This window comes from Sturnira hondurensis, unplaced genomic scaffold (assembly GCF_014824575.4).
Source record: "Sturnira hondurensis isolate 20B ecotype Veracruz unplaced genomic scaffold, ASM1482457v3 Scaffold0022136, whole genome shotgun sequence".
Lineage (NCBI taxonomy): Eukaryota > Metazoa > Chordata > Mammalia > Chiroptera > Phyllostomidae > Sturnira > Sturnira hondurensis.
In genome coordinates, this window is record NW_028094767.1 from 2,289,673 (window position 1) to 2,309,149 (window position 19,477).

At 42.0% G+C, this 19,477-nt stretch overlaps 1 protein-coding gene across 1 annotated transcript in view; it reads right to left on the reverse strand.

Annotated features, from left to right (window-relative positions):
- Positions 1-19,043, reverse strand: part of CD109 (CD109 molecule) — a 119,838-nt gene extending 100,795 nt beyond the window's left edge. The window contains exons 1-3 of the mRNA XM_037034310.1: positions 18,929-19,043; positions 18,588-18,796; positions 17,304-17,476 (exon numbers count right to left, since the gene is read on the reverse strand). Coding sequence (XP_036890205.1) covers positions 17,304-17,476; positions 18,588-18,688 — 274 coding nt within the window. The 5' untranslated portion in view covers positions 18,689-18,796; positions 18,929-19,043. The remainder of the gene's footprint in view (positions 1-17,303; positions 17,477-18,587; positions 18,797-18,928) is intronic.
- Between the last annotated feature and the right edge of the window lie 434 nt (positions 19,044-19,477).

Sequence of the window (19,477 nt, forward strand, 5' to 3'; positions counted from 1 at the left end):
AACAATATAGACACTACTTCGAGTGTTCTACAACCATTACACGTATTGACTGGTTTAATCCTCACCATGATCTTATTAGTATTAGTATCCTCAATTTACACATGAGAAACCTGTCACAGCGACATTAAGTGACTTGCCCAAGATCACACAGAAAAGAAGGGAGCCCAGATCTAAGCCCCACAGCCTGGTCCCAGCTCTAACCCGCCACTCTGTACTGTCTCTCGGGCTGAAAACAGCAGTTGTACTTTTGTTCTTCGATTCTCACCTTTGGTCACTGCACAAGTCCCACAGCCTAGAGAGCCTGCTGGTGCACGTGGATATCCCCACTCTCAGTCACAGAGGCTCCAAATCACCTCAGATTCCTTTCTCCCCTCAACTTTCTGTCAGTCGTCACCAGAGCCTAAAGTTCCTTCCTCCCCAATGTTTCTCCCAACCCTTACAGTTACACTATAAGCGCTGCAGCGGTGAAACTCATTTTAAAATAACTCAAGTTACACAACAACCTGTGAAATAGATATATGAAAACTAGAAGAGCTCCCAACTGTATCAGTTCTTCACACTACACAATTATGATACATTCTAAGTTAATTTCAAGATCTGAAATATCCCTCTTAAAAACAGAGTAAAACAATAACCACATCTAAGGATGAGTTCCAACTCTGAGGTGATAAAAGTGCAAAAGGTTTTGTAGGGGGTGCCTTGGGATGGGCACCTGAGGAAGGGAAGGAAACCGGACTAGGGAGAGGGATGGGGAGAAAGACAACTGCAGGCTCCAGACGTGCACAGGGGCGCTCAGAGGCAGCCATGACCCTTGGGAGTTGTCCCGAGTTAGCTGAACCTCCATCCAAGGAGGGGCTGATCCCCACCCAAGGAGGGGTGCCCCAGGCAAGGTGACTCCCTTTAGCTGATGTAATCCCCAGAGGGTGCTGGCTCTGACAGCAGCCCTCCCACAGGCTGGGCAATGAGTCCTTCATCCCTCAAGGACTGCCTCTGGGTGGTACAGCAAGGCACACACCACAGTGGAATAAAACAAAAAAAAATTAAACTGCAGCAAGCTGAGCTCCAACAAACCTGCACCCTCAATTACTAAGAGTTAACTTATTTTTCATTACTTTGGGATAAATCATCAGGTTGGCTCTTTTGTCAGCCTGGTGACTAAGGAAACAATATGCTTCCTTTCTGTCATGGCCTGACACACTGCCTACCTCCCACCACTGGCAAATTTACAAAGACTAAAAGAGGGAGTTGGGGGGAGCATAATTTGTTTATCTAAGTGACATGAAGCAGGGACAAAGTAAAAAACAGCTGTAAATCTACAATCCAAATAAAGCAGTTTTTTAGCAATCTAAAACCAGTTACCCAAAATTGAAGTGCAGAAGATCTCCCTCATAGAACTTTTTAAAAATGTAGCTCTTTTTTTTTAGAGGAAGAATTTTTCTATCTTTTTAAAATTATATTTTATTGATTATGTTATACAGTTGTCCCAATTTTTCCCCCTTTGCTCCCCTCCACCCAGCACCTCCCACTCCCTCAGGCCATTCCCACACCATTGTTCATGTCCACGGGTCATGCATATAAGTTCTCTGGCTACTCCATTTCCTAGACTGTACTTTACATACATAGCTATTCTGTGACTACCTATTTGTACTTCTTAATCACCTCACCTCTTCAACCATTATCCCCCACACCTCCCTACCATCTGGCAACCATCAAAACCCTCTCTGTATCTATGATTCTGTCTCTGTTCTTGTTTGCTCAGTTTGTTTTTTAGATTCAATTGTTGATGGATATGTATTTATTGCCATATTATTGTTCATAGTTTTGCTCTTCTTTTTCTCAAATAAGTCCCTTTAACATTTCATTAAATAATGGTTTGGTGGTGATGAACTCATTTAGTTTTTTCTTGTCTGGGAAGCTCTTTATCTGCCCTTTGATTCTAAATGATAGCTTCGCTGAGTAGAGCAATCTTGGCTATAGGTCCTTGCTTTACATGACTTTGCATATTTCTTAACAATCCCTTCTAGCCTGCAAAGTTTGTTTTCAGAAATCAGCTGACAGTCTTATGGGAACTCCCCTGTAGGTAACTAACTGCTATCCTTTTGCTGCTTCTGAGATTCTCTCTTTATCTTTAAACGTTGGCATTTAATTATGATGTATCTTGGAGTGGGCCTCTTTGCAACCATCTTGTTTGGGACTCTGTGTGCTTCCTGGACTTCCATATCTATTTCCCTTCACCAAATTAGGGAAGTTTTCTTTCACTAGTTTTTCAAATAGAGTTCCAACTCCTTGCTCTTTCTATTCTCCTTCTGGCACCCCTAGAATATTGGACCTCTTGAAGTTGTCTCAGAGGCTTGCTTGCACTATCTTCATTTTTTTAACTCTTTTCTTCTTGTTGTTCTTGTTAGTTGTTTTTTTGCTTCCTTGCGTTCCAAATCATTGATTTGATTGTTGGCTTCATCTACTCTAATGTTATTTCCCAGTAAATTATTCTTATTTCAATTACTGTATCCTTCATTTCTGACTGGATCTTTTTATGATGTTGAGGTCCTCACTAAGTTCCTTGAGCAGCCTTATAACCAGTATTTTGAACTCCACATCTGATAGGTTGCTTATCTCTCTTGTTTAGTTTTTTTTCTGGAGTTTCGATCTGACCTTTCATTTGAGCTGTGTTTCTTTGTCTCCTCATTTTAGCCACCCTGTGTTTGCTTCTATGTATTAGGTAGAGCTGTACAACTCCCTGTCTTGGTAGCATGGCCTAAAATAGCAGGTATCCTATAGGGTCTGGTGGCACAGCCTCCCCTATCATCCAAGCTGGCCCACTTGAGGTGTTCCCTTTGTACAGGCTGAGTACACCCTCCTGTTGCAGTTGAGCCCTGATTGCTGTTGGCAGGTTATGGGAGGGATTTACCCAGGCGAGTCAGCTGCAAGAACTGACTGTGACCCCCAGCCTCCACCTGCTGTGGAGGATCAGCTGTGCAGGGGCAGGGCAGTGGTGTTCCACTGTGGTCTGCAGCTGTCCATTGAGTGCCCAGGCTCTGAGGTTTCCCAAGTAGTAGAGACCAATGTCATTCTTCACCTGTGTTCTCTTCAGAGCCACCCTTCATGAGTTACAAAGCAATATAAGATGGCTGCTACTTATGCAGGGTTTAGAGATTCCCAGGCAAAGCCAAGCTGTGAATCTAGGCTGGCTGCTGTTAGTGCCACACTGGGGCCACTTAGCAAGAGGTATGGGGTCTAGGGGCCACTGAGGCTGGCTGTTGCTTGTTTGAGTGGATTTAGGAAGTTGTGAAGCATGAACCAAGACCAGCCATTCATATAGAAAAGTCAAGGTTAACAGTTCAGATGGGTCCATAAGTTTGGTGGGATGGATCCTCAGAGGATCTCCAGGGTGGGGTAAACAGTATGAGCCAGGTTTATGGAGTCTCAGAGATGGCACCTGCCTGCCTACTTTGTGGCTCTGTGGGAGGAGGGCTGAGCAAAAGGACAATAGCCTCTGCCCACTTTTATGTCTGGAAGAAGGCTGTCCCAGCTCCTGCCTTGATGCCGGACAATTCAGTTCCTCCCTGTATGCCACTGGTACCTTTCACGCAGCTACCCTGGTGCTGGAGCTCAGAGGGAGTAAGTCTGAATAAGTCCATGTTTGGGTTCTTTAAGGGGGAACTGCTTGGGACTCCAGAAGTTTCTTCTACTGACTCAATTTCTGCTGTTTTTTTGTAGCCAGAAGTTACGGGGACTTAAGTTCCTGGCACTAGAACCCTGGCTTGGGGGGCCTGTTGTGGGCCTGGGACCCCTCACTCCAAGATATCCCTCCTGAACTTTTACCCACCACACATGGATGTGGGACCAGGCTATTCCACATCTCCACTCCTCCTCTGATGTAGCTCTTAGTAGAGTCAAAGCTTTGACAAGTTTTTGTCAAGAAATTGGAATGGGATTGACACATGCCTGGGTCCCACTGCTCTGACACGTGAACCCCGTCCTTTCACAGACCCAGGAAAGACACAGCCAGAAACAGAAGCTGACTCCAAAAGCTGATTCTTGCTCAATTCAGAGCGTGACTCAAGGGTGGGTGATCTGATTTAAGGCCCACACACTGGTCTCATGTGTCCTTATTAAAAGGGCAACTCTGAGGACTTAACATTGTTTTCTACTTTCTTTCTTCTAAATTTACAAACGCAGCCTGGAATATCCTAGGCACTTAAATTTTATTTGAAAGTCCTAACATTTTAGCCATAATTTATACCACCAAAACATAAAACTGAGAGCGGTGTAGTAGAAGTGTAGATGAGGAATAGTAGTGTCTTTCTCTCCTGATGCTAGGCTAAGGATGAAATACGTAGTATTTACAAGTTGTTGTGAACTTTTTTTCTCTTTTGGCAAGACTCCAGTCAGACATGGGAAATAGTCAGCACCTCATGAAACCCTGTGTTGCACTCTTTAAAATCACTGAGCAAAGATATAGTCTGTTATGTAAAGTCCTTTTCGACCTTACTATAGGTAACTTTGTAAAACTCCTATCATTTTTGTGTATAACCAGAGAAAGTCAGTCTTAACACCCTTCAGATGCTTTCTCTTCCCAGCACCACTAAACCACTCAAAAGAAACCTTGTGTTCAGGCTTCTCACTTGGCACAAGCCTGAGTGCTGGCCTTTTGATTTACAAATAGAGTCGATGCTATTTTTAAATTGTATAAATGGCATACACAAAAACTAACCTTTCCTTAACTTTTTAAACACACTCTGTAACACCATATGCTGCCTCTTCTGACATCTGTGCTCGCAAAATAGCTCTGTAGAAGAACATTGAAAGGAAGGAGTACTGTGTAACTGGAAATCCACTAGGTCCAGAAATATCCTCTATGGAAAAAAAAAAGACTTTCTACATAATATATGCCTGAGTTAGTATTTACTGCTTAATTATTTCTGGCAGCTCCTGCTATTCAATAATATACTGCTGTGGATAAAAAAGAGCCACACACTAAAGCTGACAAGTTCAGGGGAGGCTTGCATGGCAGCCTTACACACTCAGAGACCTAAAGTAACTACACAGTGATAGGGGAATTCAAGTGTTAAAAAAATTGGCCTTAGTTGATAGGTTTCAGTGATTAATGCATGTGGAAAGCTATTATTCCAGGAACTGGAATGCCTGACTCCAGCAGATGACAAGGAAGTCAACCTCTGTGCCCCAAGAGGTCTGCGAGTGATGGAGATGGTATCCAGCCGCTGTGTGCTAGGGAGGGAACACTCCTGATGCAGATAAAGAACTGTTGATCAACAGATGAAAACGTACTAGGCCAATGGATGCCAGACTGTAACTCTTATCCAGTGCACCTTTCCCCCAAACTCCTTACCTATTCTTCCTTCTCCTTATAAAAAGGTACACTTGAAATGCGATGTTAAGACAATTTTTGAGGGTACATAACTCTCCATCTTCTCAGATCACTGGTATGTGAATAAAGTGCCCACAAAAACTCAATCTTTGTTTCTACTTACTGGTTCTGGTAGTGACAGGCGGCATGAATGCCAGCTTTTCTGATTTCAATAGGATGGTCTAAAATGAAAATTTCCTAGCTAAAATCAAACCATGGCAGGTAGTCCTGTCCTAGGCGGGTATATTCCTTGACATTCTTTACCTTAACTGAGCCTGTCATTGTCTTTTTGCATCTAAAATAGCATTCCTTTGGAATATCTGAGTAAGCCCTTTTCCCAGACCCCTCATGGCACAATCTCCCACCAGAATCCCTCATTGCTATCTTCCCCCACATACCATCTCTATGAGCTATAAACGTGAATTATTAACTATCCTATATCCACCAATGCAAAAGCAGTATTTGTCTCTTCATTTTACTCTTTACCCAACCCCAGAGATTTCCCCACTTTACTTTCTCCCACCCCCGAAGCTATCACCTAATCTAGCACCAAATGCTCCATTCTCTGGAGCATTTTCTCAATTTGTTGAGATTTTGCTTCCTGGCAATTATTGCCAGTTTGGCTCAAATAAACTCATATGAATTATATTATATTCACAAATGTAAAAGAAGTATGCATCTATCTGTTTCATTTTTGATCCAATCCCAGAGATTTCCTTGCTTTGCCCTCTCCCACCTTCCTAATATATCACGTAATGAATCTCACGTAACTTCCTTACATCATTGCCTTTGACTATAACATAAAATAAGTGGTAGCCCTCCTGGTGTGGCTCAGTTGGTTGGAGCATCATCCCATAAACCAAAGGGTGTGGGTTTGATTCTTGGTCAGGACACATGTCTACGTTGCGGTTAAAAGAGCCTACTTAGAGGCAGCTAATTGATGTTTCTCTCTCACATCAATGTTTCTCTCTCTCCCCCCCCCTCTCTTTTTTTTCTTTTTTTAAAGATTTTATTTACTTATTTATTTTGGAGAGAGGGAAAGGGAGGGAGAAAGAAAGGGAGAGAAACATCAATGTGCAAAAGAAACACCAATTGGTTGTCTCTCACACCCAAAACTGGGGACCTGGCCAGCAACCCAGGCATGTGCCCTGACTGGGAACCGAACTGGTAACTTTTTACTTTGCAGCCAACCAAGTGAGTCACACCAGTCAGGGCTCTAAAAAAGCAGTGAAAAAAATGTCCTTGAGTGAGGATTTAAAGAAAATTAAGTGGTAAAACTGCCATTTTCCAGAGCATTTCCTCAATCCATTAAGGTTTTGCTTCCTAGCAATGGTCATCAGTTTGGCTCAAATAAACTCACAACAATGCTCTACAGGTCTGAACATTTCTTACACTGACGATAGGTGGAAAAATAAAGAGAACAATATTTTGTGACATGTGAAAATTAGATGAACTCCAAATTTAAGCTCCATAAAGATCTGTTGGTACACAAGCACACTCATCTGTATTGCACTGTGGATGGCTACACGCACCATAAAGGCCAAGCTGACCAGCTGCCACAAAACCTTAAGGCCACCCAAACATACGATGTTTACTATCATCAGGCTCTTTGCACATTTATAGTATGGCTGTCTTTTCAGGGAGACTTCTTCCTTCCCCAAGGGATACAGAATGAGACTGAAGGCCCACTCAAGTCAGAGTCAAACGGCCACCAACACAGACACCTGGCCACACGCCACAGGGTGGAGGGAGGTACCAGTACTGACAAATACGCAACACTGGGGAACGTGAGGTGCAACATCGCAGACACTCCTGAGTGTTTATCACGTGTCAGGCACTATGGTGAATGTTGTGAGGCAGTACACCAAAAAAGGGGAAAAAGAAATGGGTGGAATTATTTTTATAACATAATTATTTAACCCAACATATCCAACATCTAACCATTGACCATGTAATCATCATGAAAAATGAGTTTCGTTGCATTTTTGGTACTAAGTATTCAAAATCTGGTGGGTATGTTATGGGCACAGTCCAGCTCAACTGGTATGAGCCACATTTCAAAGTCCTGGAAAACTAAATCCCTGTGGCTAGTGGCCACCACAGTGGACAGCACGGTTTTAAAGCACTGTCTCATTTAATTCTCACAATGTCCTGAGGTAGGTACTATAATTATTACCATTATAGAAATAAAAATACTGACACCAAATGAGATGAAGTGACTTGCTCCAAGGCCACACAAGCAGTGCCAAGGGTTCAATTCCATTGTGCCTACCAAGCCCCCATTCTGATCCACTGTCTCCCAAACTGTACAGGACAGACTCAGCTATTTCTTCAAAAATGTTAGCCCAAACAAAATCTCATAAGCTCTCCCTGTGCCTCCTCTGTAGCTTAGTGCGCTCTGGTGTTAGGGTTTGAGCACATCCACTCATCTGTCCTTTCTCCCTTACCCACGTTATTAGCACCTCTCTCCCCTGTGCAGCCCTGCAGGCACCCATCCTTCTCCTGTTGCTCTGTCTCACGTCAGTTTGATCACTAGTCCAGCCAGAGGGATTTAGGAAGAAGGAAAATGACTTTTCCTGGCCCATGCTGCCACCATAAACAGTCCCTCTCTCTTCTCTCTTATGTGCTCCTTCCCCCCATACCAATATAAGTATTGGCCTTCGCATTCCAATGTTCCACAGTCCAGCGGGGACCCAGGTTAGGGCACCACCAGGGAACATCTCCAGTCTGTGCTTCTCTCTCCAACTGGCTGCTACTTGAAATGTTTATTCCCACTTCCAATAAAAAGGTGGCCAGTCTGTACAAGTTAGAGTCAGATAGATTCACTATGGCAAAGTTTTCCTAAAACCATATTTCAATTTTATCCCCTTTATCTCAAGTTCATACTTTACTCATCCTCTTCTATTTCTTTCTTACGTCAAAGAAAAAGTACACTTTTTTAAAGAACAATTGGCTCACCTGAGTTCCTGGTCCCAATCCCACCACCTCTTACCCATAAATTATCCACCCCTCACCTTTGCATCACCTTTACCTCTCCCTGGGCCTTTCAACAGACCTCTCTTCGTTCTATTGTCAAACTTCTGCAGAGTGAGCTACACTTTCTGATTATATTTTCACACCACCCACCTATCACTTAAAACTTGGCTTTTCCCCTCAACTTAAAACTATTCACTTGAGGATCATCAGTCCCCCTTTCTTTGTCCTCATCTTCTCTTCTCTGACCTTCTGGGACTCTTGGAACTATTAAAACCTCTGTAACTCCCTTGGTTTCTGAGACATCTCACCCTCTTCAATCTATCCCTGTCTCCAACTGCTCAATGTCTGTCCATTTCATTGAGTTCTGCTCCTCCTCCCAAGCTCTGCTGTTAGTCTTGCTCTTTCCAGAAGCATTGTCTCTCCTGTGCCTCTGATGTATTTCCACCAAGACTTGAAATACTGCCTGCCTCTGTGAAAACAATACCTTGAACTCCCTCCCTCCCGACAATTTCAAAACTACCTGCTGAACATCTCCATCTGAATGTCTCCTCAAACTTATATATAAAGCAGAATGTAACATCTTTTCAGAAAACACACACACAAACCTCTATCTCCTTCTCACCACCTCACTCTTAGCCACTGGCTCTTTCCTCTGGCACACCCTTTCCTTCTCCAGTATGAGAAGTAACCGTTCCCACTAAAATGCCAATACGTCAGCAGAGGTGGAACATTTATGAATGGGTATTTGTATCACTCTGGATGTAAAAGGTAAAACAGTACCATATACAGGGTTATGCGTAATGAGTACTATTTACAAACCACACTGAATTTTTTATACAAACAAAAATAAAAACTCTCCAGCCTTCTGCACTTTTATTATGTTATCCTTCCACAACCTCTACACTTCCTCTAATGCCGTCCTTCCTCTTATTCCCCACCCCTCATTTATTCACATTTCACACAGAGCAAATAATAAATGAATGGAGAGAAATGTCACTGGGGAAACAACTAGTTTCAGCATTGCAAAGCCCTCTTAAAAACATAAAGCAGCAAAAAAAAATCCATAAAGCAGCAATTTTCAACCAGTGTGCTGCAAGAATTTTAAAACACACAATACCTGACTTTGTAGTCAGGGGCACTGACCTCTTTTCCCTTAGATTGTCAAATAAAAAAATGACAATAACTGACACAACAGCCATCTGGTATGAACAAATCAAAAGTATACCTATTTTTTGGTCAAGTTGGCAAAAAATAGGTATATTTTAATGTGCCACAGCATTTTAGTAATTAGCTTATGAGTGCATGAGATGAAAAAGGTTGAAAATCAGTCACATAGAGGATCAAACAGCAACTCAGCCCAAATTCTCAGGATCTGATTTCTATTTCCACCACAACCCTCAGTGAGTCACTGGAACAGTGACTCATCACGTGTTAGGAGAGAAGCTGCGAAACGTTTACTGCAAACATTTACCTTGGACTTTAAAGAACCAGTATGTTCACTTCCAACTTCACTCAGTTACTGATTCAATATCAAACCCAAGTCTCTCCCCAGGTTAATATTAACACCCATGCTGAGGGTTGGGGGCTGCTTGAAAGGCAAATACGGAAGTCTGGCAGGGGGCCTTCTCTCAGCTGCGGTGAATCATCATCAACTTGCAAAGACGTGCCTCTCAGGGTTTCTGGTACTGGATCAAGAAGAATTCCTTGGATACTAAAGGAGTGTTGTTCTCAGTTTAAAATGTCTAAGAATCAGCGGTGGTGATTGCTTAAAATAAAGTTTAGATTCCTAGACCTTTCCCTTGCCTTCAGGGGGTGGCCACAAGGCTACTACCTGAACTTTGAGAAACACAGCCACAGAAATTAATTTGAAAAAGGTCTGTGAGGCCCCTGGCCCTATCCCCACCCTCACCCCGGTGCAGAGCCATTCGTCCATAATGAGCAATTCCACCTTGAGCTGAAATAAGAAACTTGCACAAAAATGCAGGTAAGCATTTTAAAACTCCTTAGTTAGCCTTATTTCCTTCCGTGTCAAAAAAAAAAAGAAGAAGAACAAGAAGAAGAAGAAGAACCATGCCCTGGCTGGTGTGACTCTGGATTGAGTGCCGGACAGCAAACCAAAGGCTCACCGGTTCAATTCCCTGTCAGGGCACATGCCTGGTTTGCAGAACCACATATTGATGTTTCTCTTCGTCTCTTTCTCCTTTCCTTCCCCTCTCTAAAAACAATTAATTAATTAATTAATTAATTAATTATTTTAAACGACCTTTGCAAATATATCCTTGGTCTTACACACAGTTCTCCATATGTTATGGGAGTTTCCCAGAGTATAATGGAAATGGCATTGAACTACAAATTTGGAGACCTGCAATCTGTTTCCACCAACAAGTGATCTCACCTTAGGCAAGTCACCAAACACCACACCTCAGCCTCCTCAGCCACAAATTAGGTGATCGAACTGGCTTATCTCTGAGGTCCTGTCCAGCCCCCAAATTCTATGACGCTCACAGTAAGTGAGAAGGAGAGCCAGCATTGCATCTTGAGATTCTTCACATCTAGATTATGATTCATTAGATCTAGGACTAAACTCCCACCAGCGAACATGAAGACAATTTTGTGATTTTTTAAAATATATTTTTAAAGATTTTTATTTATTCTTTAGATAGTGGGGTCGAGAAGGAGAAAGAGAAGAAGAGAAACATCAATGTGTGAGAGAAACATTGATTGGTTACCTCTCACATGGCCCAAACCAGGGACTTGGCCTGCAACCCAGGCATGTGCCCTGACTGGAAATTGAACCAGCAACCTTCTGGTTCACAGGCACTCAGTCCACTGAGCCACACCATCCAGGGCTGAAGGTGATTTCAGAAGAAAATGACTGATACGACTTTGCATCGATATTCCAAAATAAAGCAGATGAAAACTATTCCATGCTTTTCCAGGCAGTGGAAAACCTTCAAATTCAGAAACAGCAGAACCAAATTCAAATTCAAGCTTTATCATTTACTACTGCATTAAGTCAAGAAAATTACTTGTTCTCTCTTAGTGTCACTGTAGTGCCTTTTTCATGGAGTTATTAAAATTAAATATGATGCAGAAAGTCCCTTGCACTATAGGGAACTCAACAATTAACACATTAAATTATTTCCCATTCTCTCCTAGTGATGTGTCCTTTATAGAGTTCAAGACTGTCCCAATAGGTGATTAACAATTGCCTCTGACATGATTGTTGTAATTCTCCTCTAATAACAACAGCTACCATTTTCCTGAATAATTCCCATGTGTTAAGTGCTTTAAACATGTTAGCTCACTTAATTCTTACAATGGGTATATAATTGTAAACGGCAGAAACCACCATTCTTCAGATAATAAAACTGAAGCCTGTTGAGATCATGACTGCCCACAGCCACACAACCACGAATGATGTGCGTTTATGTAGACTGGTACATCATGGTTACTACACTACGGCCCTTTATCCTCAGGCGCCACCTACCTATTTATACATACCACGCACAATAGCAAAGACATGTGAATGAAGAGCAACACCCTTTAATAATTCTCACATAACTGCAAGTTCAGACTGAGCTCTGCTAGCAAAGCTGCCTGTGAAAACCTGCCCTGGGAGACCTGCCCACACACCACACTCATTAATCTACTTTCATAAAAACCATGGGACTGATTTTGAGCCATAAGTTATGAAACATATGATCAGGAGCTTTGTTCCCACCAGTGCTGAATGAATTTTTTTGAAGTTTTCAGCTAATATCCCAATTTAAGAACTATTGATTTCCCAACCTTACTTGATCCAAATGGGAAATAATACACCACATATTCAATGTGGAAAAGAGAGAAAACCACAGAGGACAAAGAAGAATTATTAATTCTTAAAAAAACAGAAGGTCAATGCCCCACTAACTCTACAAGATTTTAGTGCAAAAGGGAAAAGTATATTATTAAAGAATATAGACACATTCAAAGAGCAGGTCTCACCCCAATGCCTCAGTGGGAAGATGGAAGTGGTCTTGGCACTGTGAATAAACGGTGCCTCTGGAGCAGTAGGCACTCACCAGGAGATGTCCTCTCTAACACAATGGATGATAAGATTATGAAGCTAGCTAGTTCTACCCACCAAAGGGACGCTGACGATGAGACTGGTAACAACGGTGGTGGTGACAGTGGTGGTGGTGTACTGATAACGACCAGTACATTTGAGTGTCCGAATCTCACCACTAAAAAGATATGAATACATCTTTAGACAACTGCACAGAACTTAGCAGGAACAGTTTTTCTAAAGGGTTCCAGTTCAAAAAAACATAAATAATCCCTCATAAATGTAGAATACGTTACAAATGAAAAATTAGCTACAATGCAATCGATGCTGCTGGCCTCATGGACATAAATGCAAAGAGAGTTTTCCCCATGTCTTCAAACAAATGAATTCTTCCTTGAGGACAAGCCACACTGTTTTGCATTTATTAAGGTACTACAATTCAAATCCTTTAGCTACTACTATTTCTGACAAAAAATAAAGTAGAAAAAAAGTAGAAATGCATTCTGGTTATGGCGACCACCACCCTGCCCCCTGAATGTCTAAGAAGATGGCTACTGCTAGAAACAGCCACTTAGAAACCGTCCCCATCCTTTCCCAGCTGTGCTAGAAGATGAAGCTTTATTAAAATCAATCTTTTCTTGGAGAGCTTCATAAAAAAGTGATGAAATAGTCAGACCTAAAATGTATTTACTTGTTTGTGTTTATCTGGTTTAAAGTGAAATGTGGTTAAATTAGGAATAAAAATGAGCTCTGGCTGGGTAGCTCAGCTGGTTAAAGCATTAACCAACTGAACTATATGCCAAGGTTGCGGGTTCCATCCCTGGTCAGGACACATACGAGAATCAATGAATGAATGCCTAAACAAATGGAACAACAAACTGATGCTCCTTTCTCTCTCTCTCTCCCCCCTCTCTTAAATATCAATAAATAAAATTTTTTAATGAATAAAAATGAATCCTAGCAAGATCCAGACCTCACTGATGTAGAAGTTCTCTTTTATCTACATATAGTTACAACTGGAGAAGTCAGATAAAGCAAAGGGAGACATGTCTTGATCCTAAGTCCTCCCGTTCCAGGAAGCATCTGCTGCGAGAACAATGACTCAAAGCCTCTGGTAACAGAATAGCGTTCTCCTTTCAAAGTGGAATCATGCTCCCAGCAACGGTATTTTCAGTGAAACTGTGTATCAACAGTGTCAAAAACAGCCCCTAAAAGAAACACATGTTCAATCTTTCTTTTTCAAAGATCCACCCTGCTTCCAGGAGTGTTGTCTGAACTAGTCTTAAGTGCTTTAGCCTTCCCAGAAGCACGTGATGGACTCTCCTCCCAAAAGAAAAATCTAAGAATAAAGTTAAAAACCAAGCTGCAATAACATGCACCCCCAACGTTGTTACTATTTGCAGAAAAAAGGAAAGGAGACAGATAAAGGAAATTGCAGAAAAGACAATGCAGGGAAAATTCTAGATTAAGAGTACACAAACATCCAAGCAAAGCCCAGACATTTATCAAAATCATCTAAATTTGCCTTACAGTAAAACTACCACATTGTAGAGCCAAAATAATAATTCTTAATAAGTGATAGTGAATGCAGAACTACCTTAACTATTGTCTGCTGTGGCTTCATATTTCAATATTTTCTTTAGCCATTATCATAAGACTAGGATTCACTGATTTTCAGAAATAATGGTTCAATAATGAAAGTAGAGGTCTGCCTCATGTAAAAAGGTAATGATGCTTCCTGCATTTTCTTTTTTAGGATTATTACATGATCTGTTCCTTATAATATTAACAGCTGTTGTTTTTTGAGCGCTTCATAGGTGCTCAAGTTAAAATACTTATTTTGCCTTGGTAACTGTCCTAGAAACTAAGTTTCATTATCTCCAGGTTATAGGTGAGAAAAACTGAGGCTCCGAGCAGTTAAGTAACCTGCCCGAGATCATGCAGCTCGTGCTGAGGCTCAGTAACAGATCTTAAGCACTAATCGACATTTCCTCTTCCAGGGAAATGAGGCCTCCCTCGCTCCTGACCAAGTGCCCTGGCCCCTGCACACATTACCTCTCCCTGACTCTTGTCCCAAACTTATCCACCCAGTTAATCAACTCCCAGTGAGGAAAGAACAATAAATATCAATCCACTTTGATTTTATCTCATTGCATGACTGTGTTAATTTCTCTATGCTGGTAGAGTATAAATATTTATACCACAACGAACTGTTGTGAAATTCCATCCATCCTTCATTATATGCAGTACATAATTTTTTAACATAACTCTTAACATTATAGGAATTTGTGCCTCAATTCCTGGCCTCTGACTTAACATCTAAAGATTCTTCTGATTAACAGCGTTTACAGCTGGGTGATAGGATTATGGGTGATTTTTGTTTCTTTTCTTTACCTCCAGTGTTTTAACAGTTTGGAAGCACTGAGCAGACATTATTGCTCTTTCAATTAGAAAAAATACAATAAATGTTATTTTGCTGAAAAAAAAGGTTATTTACCTGCCCCCCATCAAAAAATTATTTTCCCCTTAGTATTAGAAAAGAAGATACACATTGACCCAATGATCCTAGGCCAGGTTACAACACAAACTTGAAACAAGAGATGTAGGTTCTTTCATAAATGGCTCCCACTTTTACATTATTTTTTCTGTTACTTTAAATATTAAGAAGTACACCCTGGCTGGTGTGGCTCAGTGAACTCAATGGCAGCCTGCAAACCAAAGTGTCGCTGGTTCGATTCCCAGTCAGAGCACATGCCTGGGTTGCAGGCCAGCTCCCCAGTGGGTGGCACCCTAGAGGCAACAACACACTGATGTTTCTCTCCCTCTCTTTTTCCTTCCCCTCTCTCTAAAAATAAATAAATAAATAATAAAAATAAATAAATGTTAAATATTTCAGCAGCCCTGATTTGCCAACCTGCTGCCATCAGAGCTCCTCATAATGTAATTAATCACTTTCTATAAGGAAAGGGAGTTCTGGCCAAGATGGAGGCATAATAGGCAGGCTTTGCCTGCTCACACAACCAAGTTAAAAACAAAAACCAACCAAAAGCGCCAGAAAATCAAACTGTATGGAAGTCCAACAATCAAGGAGTTAAAGAAGAAACACTCATCCAGACTGATGTGACCAGACAAAGAAACATGGCCTAAATGAAAACACAGATCAAAACTCCAGGAAAAGAACTAAGTGACAAGGACATAGACAACCTCTCAGATGCACAGTTCAAAACACTGGTAATCAGGATGCTCACAGAAATGGTTGAGTATGGTCACAAAATAGAGGAAGCTGTGAAGGCTATGCAAAGTGCAATAAAGAAAAATATACAGGAAACCAACAGTGAAGGGAAAGAAACCAGGACTCAAATCGATGATATGGAACAAAAGGAAGAAATAAACATTCAACCAGAACAAAATGAAGAAATAAGAATTTTTAAAAATGAAGAGAGTCTTAGGAATCTCTGGGACAACTTTAATCATTATAACAGCTGAATCATAGGGGTGCCAGAAAGAGAAGAGGAAGAGCAAGAAATTAAAAACTTATTTGAAAAAATAATGAAAGAAAACTTCCCCAATCTGGTGGAGGAAATAGACATGCAAGTCTAGGAACCTCAGAGAGCCCCAAATAAGTTGGGCCCAAAGAGACACACATCAGGACACACGGTAATTAAATTACCCAAGATTAAAGATAAGGAGAGAAGCTTAAAAGACACAAGAGAAGAGAGTTGCCACAAAGGAGTTCCCATAAGACTACCAACTGATTTATCAAAAGAAACCTTACGGGAAACAAGAGCTGGAAAATAGTATTCAAAGTCCTGAAAAGCAAGAACCTATATCCAAGATTATTCTATCCAGCGAAGCTATCATTTAGAATGGAAGGGCAGATAAAGTACTTCCCAGATAAGGTAGAGTTAAAGGAGTTCATCATCACCAAGCCTTTTTTATATGAAATGTTAAAGAGCTTTATCTAAAAAAAAGAATATCAAAACTATTCATAGTAAAATGACAACAGTCTCCCAACTATCAACAACTGAACCTAAAAAAAGAAACAAAAACAAACTAAGCAAACAACTAAAACAGGAACAGAATCACTGAATTGCTGAGATTACAAGGAAGGTTATCAGTGGGGAGATGGCAGAGAGGGGGAAGGAGGCAAAGGTACAGGGAATAAGAAGCATAAATGGTAGGCACAAAATGGACAGGGGAGGTTAAGAATAGTATAGGAAATGGAGAAACCAAAGAACTTACAAGTATGACCCCATGGACATGAACTAAGGGGGCAGAGGGAATGCTGAGGGCAGAAGGATACAGGACAGAGGTGAATAAAAGGGAGAAAAAAGGGACAACTGTAATAGCATAATCAATAAAATACACTTAGAAAAATTTTTAAATAAGATAAAAATTAAGAAATATTTCATAAAACTGGATTTTTAGCTATTCTGTTGCTTTTCTTTTTTCTCATAGGCCTATTTAGTAAACTTTACCTAATAAATACAGGTTTTGGGTTTTTTTTTTTATAAATACAGTTTTGTGTCAGACTGTTAACTATACCCATTTCCTCTTTAGGACACAAATCTGCCTACATTTCCCAGGCTCCTTTGCAACTGAATGTGGCCACTGAAAGAGAAACAGGAATGACATGAGCCATGTCTAGGTCTAGCCCAAAAAAACCTCCCACATGAGAAATTCATTGTTCTTTCCCGGCAGGATGATGGAGCCACAAAGTGGAAGAACTTCGGTCTCTGAACTGCCACTTGGAAGAACTACCAAGAACACCATTTTGGACTTTCCAGGAATAAAAGAACATTACATAAGCCATTCCAAATTTGGGGGTTCTCTGTTACCCTACCTAATAGCTTTATTAACATGTTCTAATTATTATAGTAGAAGGGTAAAACTCTATGTTGTTTATCTTACCTTTTTCAAAGACTCCTTCTGCTTCCAGGACAGACATGTTGAGGTCTGCGGCCACCTTGACCAGCTCGGCCTTCACAGTGACCTGCGAGGGGCTGTGTTCCAGGAGCTGCACCCCAATATTCACACTTCCTCCAGGCCTGATGCTCCCTGGGGCTGTCACCAGAAACCTGGGCCTAAGAGTCCCCAACAAAGGGAAAACAACGTGTTTTATCTTCACACCTCCATTCTTTTGTGATCCTCAAATTGTATAGACAGTGAGATAGACTTCGTATATTGTGTCGATTGCAACTGTTCCAATTAATGTTGGGCTGCTGCTCCGTTTAGCGACTGCACTGAAATGTCATGGAAACAGTAATTCCCACAAATCAATTTTAATACAGTAATTCCTGTACCACTAGAGTAGGGTCTGTGTTATTACTTCCATCTTATAAACCACAAACAGCACAGGAAGAGCCTGAGCAGAGACGGCTTACCCTGGGGCTTGCAGAAGTTACTGGCAATGTCCAAGTCTCTGAACTTCTCTGTCACAGCGGACCTCATCCCAGCGTGATTTTTTTTTTCCTTGGCTTAAACACTCGATCTCACACACACATAGATTTTGCCTATTTCCTACTAAAACCTTTATATTTGGGTATTTGCCCAGGAAAAGATCTAACCAATACCACTAACTGAAATATACCACCAGACATTTCACTATCAGTGGTGAAATTTCCAGGTGCAGCAGAGCATAAAAATCGCTAAAGCAGCATTTTCTCTGCCCAAGCTAGGAGTTAGGGACCAACTGTAAAAACCTTTAGGAGTGGGGCACTTTCCATTACTTGGGTGCCGCGGTAGTTACCCTTTCTACAATGTCCGCACCTGAACTGCACTTGAGTCACCAAACCTACACTCTGCCAATGCCAAAGTTGAGACACCTTGTTCAGAAAAACTAGTATCATCTGTCTTTCAGAGAAGAAGGCATGCACATTGTTTGGGAGCAGCTTAGAAAAATGCAGAGGCACCGCGGACTAAAAATAAAATGACTCTCTTTAGAAAGTACTTATAGCCAGAGAGACGCTTAAACAACTTCATGGGTAAAAAAAAAAAAAAATACCGGTAACTGTCTCCCGGAGAGCCAAGCTGACGGGACACATGGTCAAACCTCTTGGCCAGTGCCTGGGTGGGGGCTGCTGCCGCTGCGGGCCGGTTCCCACCCGCTGCTGAACAGCTACTGGCGCCACCCGCAGCCCCGGCCCAGGCGGAAAGTGCGTCGAGCTGCCCGCCCCGCACGCCCTGCGCTCCTACCCCGGGGCTGCGGCCAGCGCGGCGGTCCACACGCAGACGAGGTGGGCAGCGGTCAGAAGCCGTGGGCCCCGCATCTCGGCAGCGACTGGTCGGGCGACCATCGGCTCCCGGGGAAATTCGCGGGCACTGTGGGGTGTGGCTTTCCACCTCTTCCCTGACGTTTTTTTCCCCCCCACTGACTCGAGTTCAGCAGTCTGAAATGGGCGCGCCTAAAAGCAGTGGGAGAGATCTAAATTGAGACATGACTTGGTGGCTCCACCCCTCCCACCCGCACCAAATGGCGCTTCTCGCTGCTCTGGCAAACATCGCAAATCCAGGAGGGTCAGAAAGCCGTCTCTAACTGCGGTCAGCCCAACCTGGTCCCAGCATCTCTGCTCCCCGCGGAGCACGCAGGGCACCCACTTCCCCAGCCCACTGGTTTCTCCAGCTGTTACAGTAGCGCTCTACTAACGATGTCCAGAGTGAGTAAACAGGCTCATCTTTGTGAGGAGAAATTCATAGCAGCTTTGTAAAGTGGAAAAAAATTCATCATTGTCCTCCAGACTGTGAGTCAGAATTTTAGAGAAATGGTGCGCGCGCGCGCACACACACACACACACACACACCAAACAGGAGTGCATATGCTGGGTAGTTGTTTAATGTATATATGGATGTGCACGAGAGAAAACTTTATTACCTTAAAACAAAAATTGAGGTATATTATTTACCTCACCAGGAAAACGTGGTTTCTCAGGTTTCAAAAAAAATTCTGGCACATGCAAAAGTTAGGTGTTGCTACTTGGAACTCTAAGAAACAATTGGGGAGATGCTTTCTACATTCCACTGTGTCTAAACACACTTGCAACAGACAAGTACTCATTAGAACTGTACAGTGTGGAGCAATTTGTGTC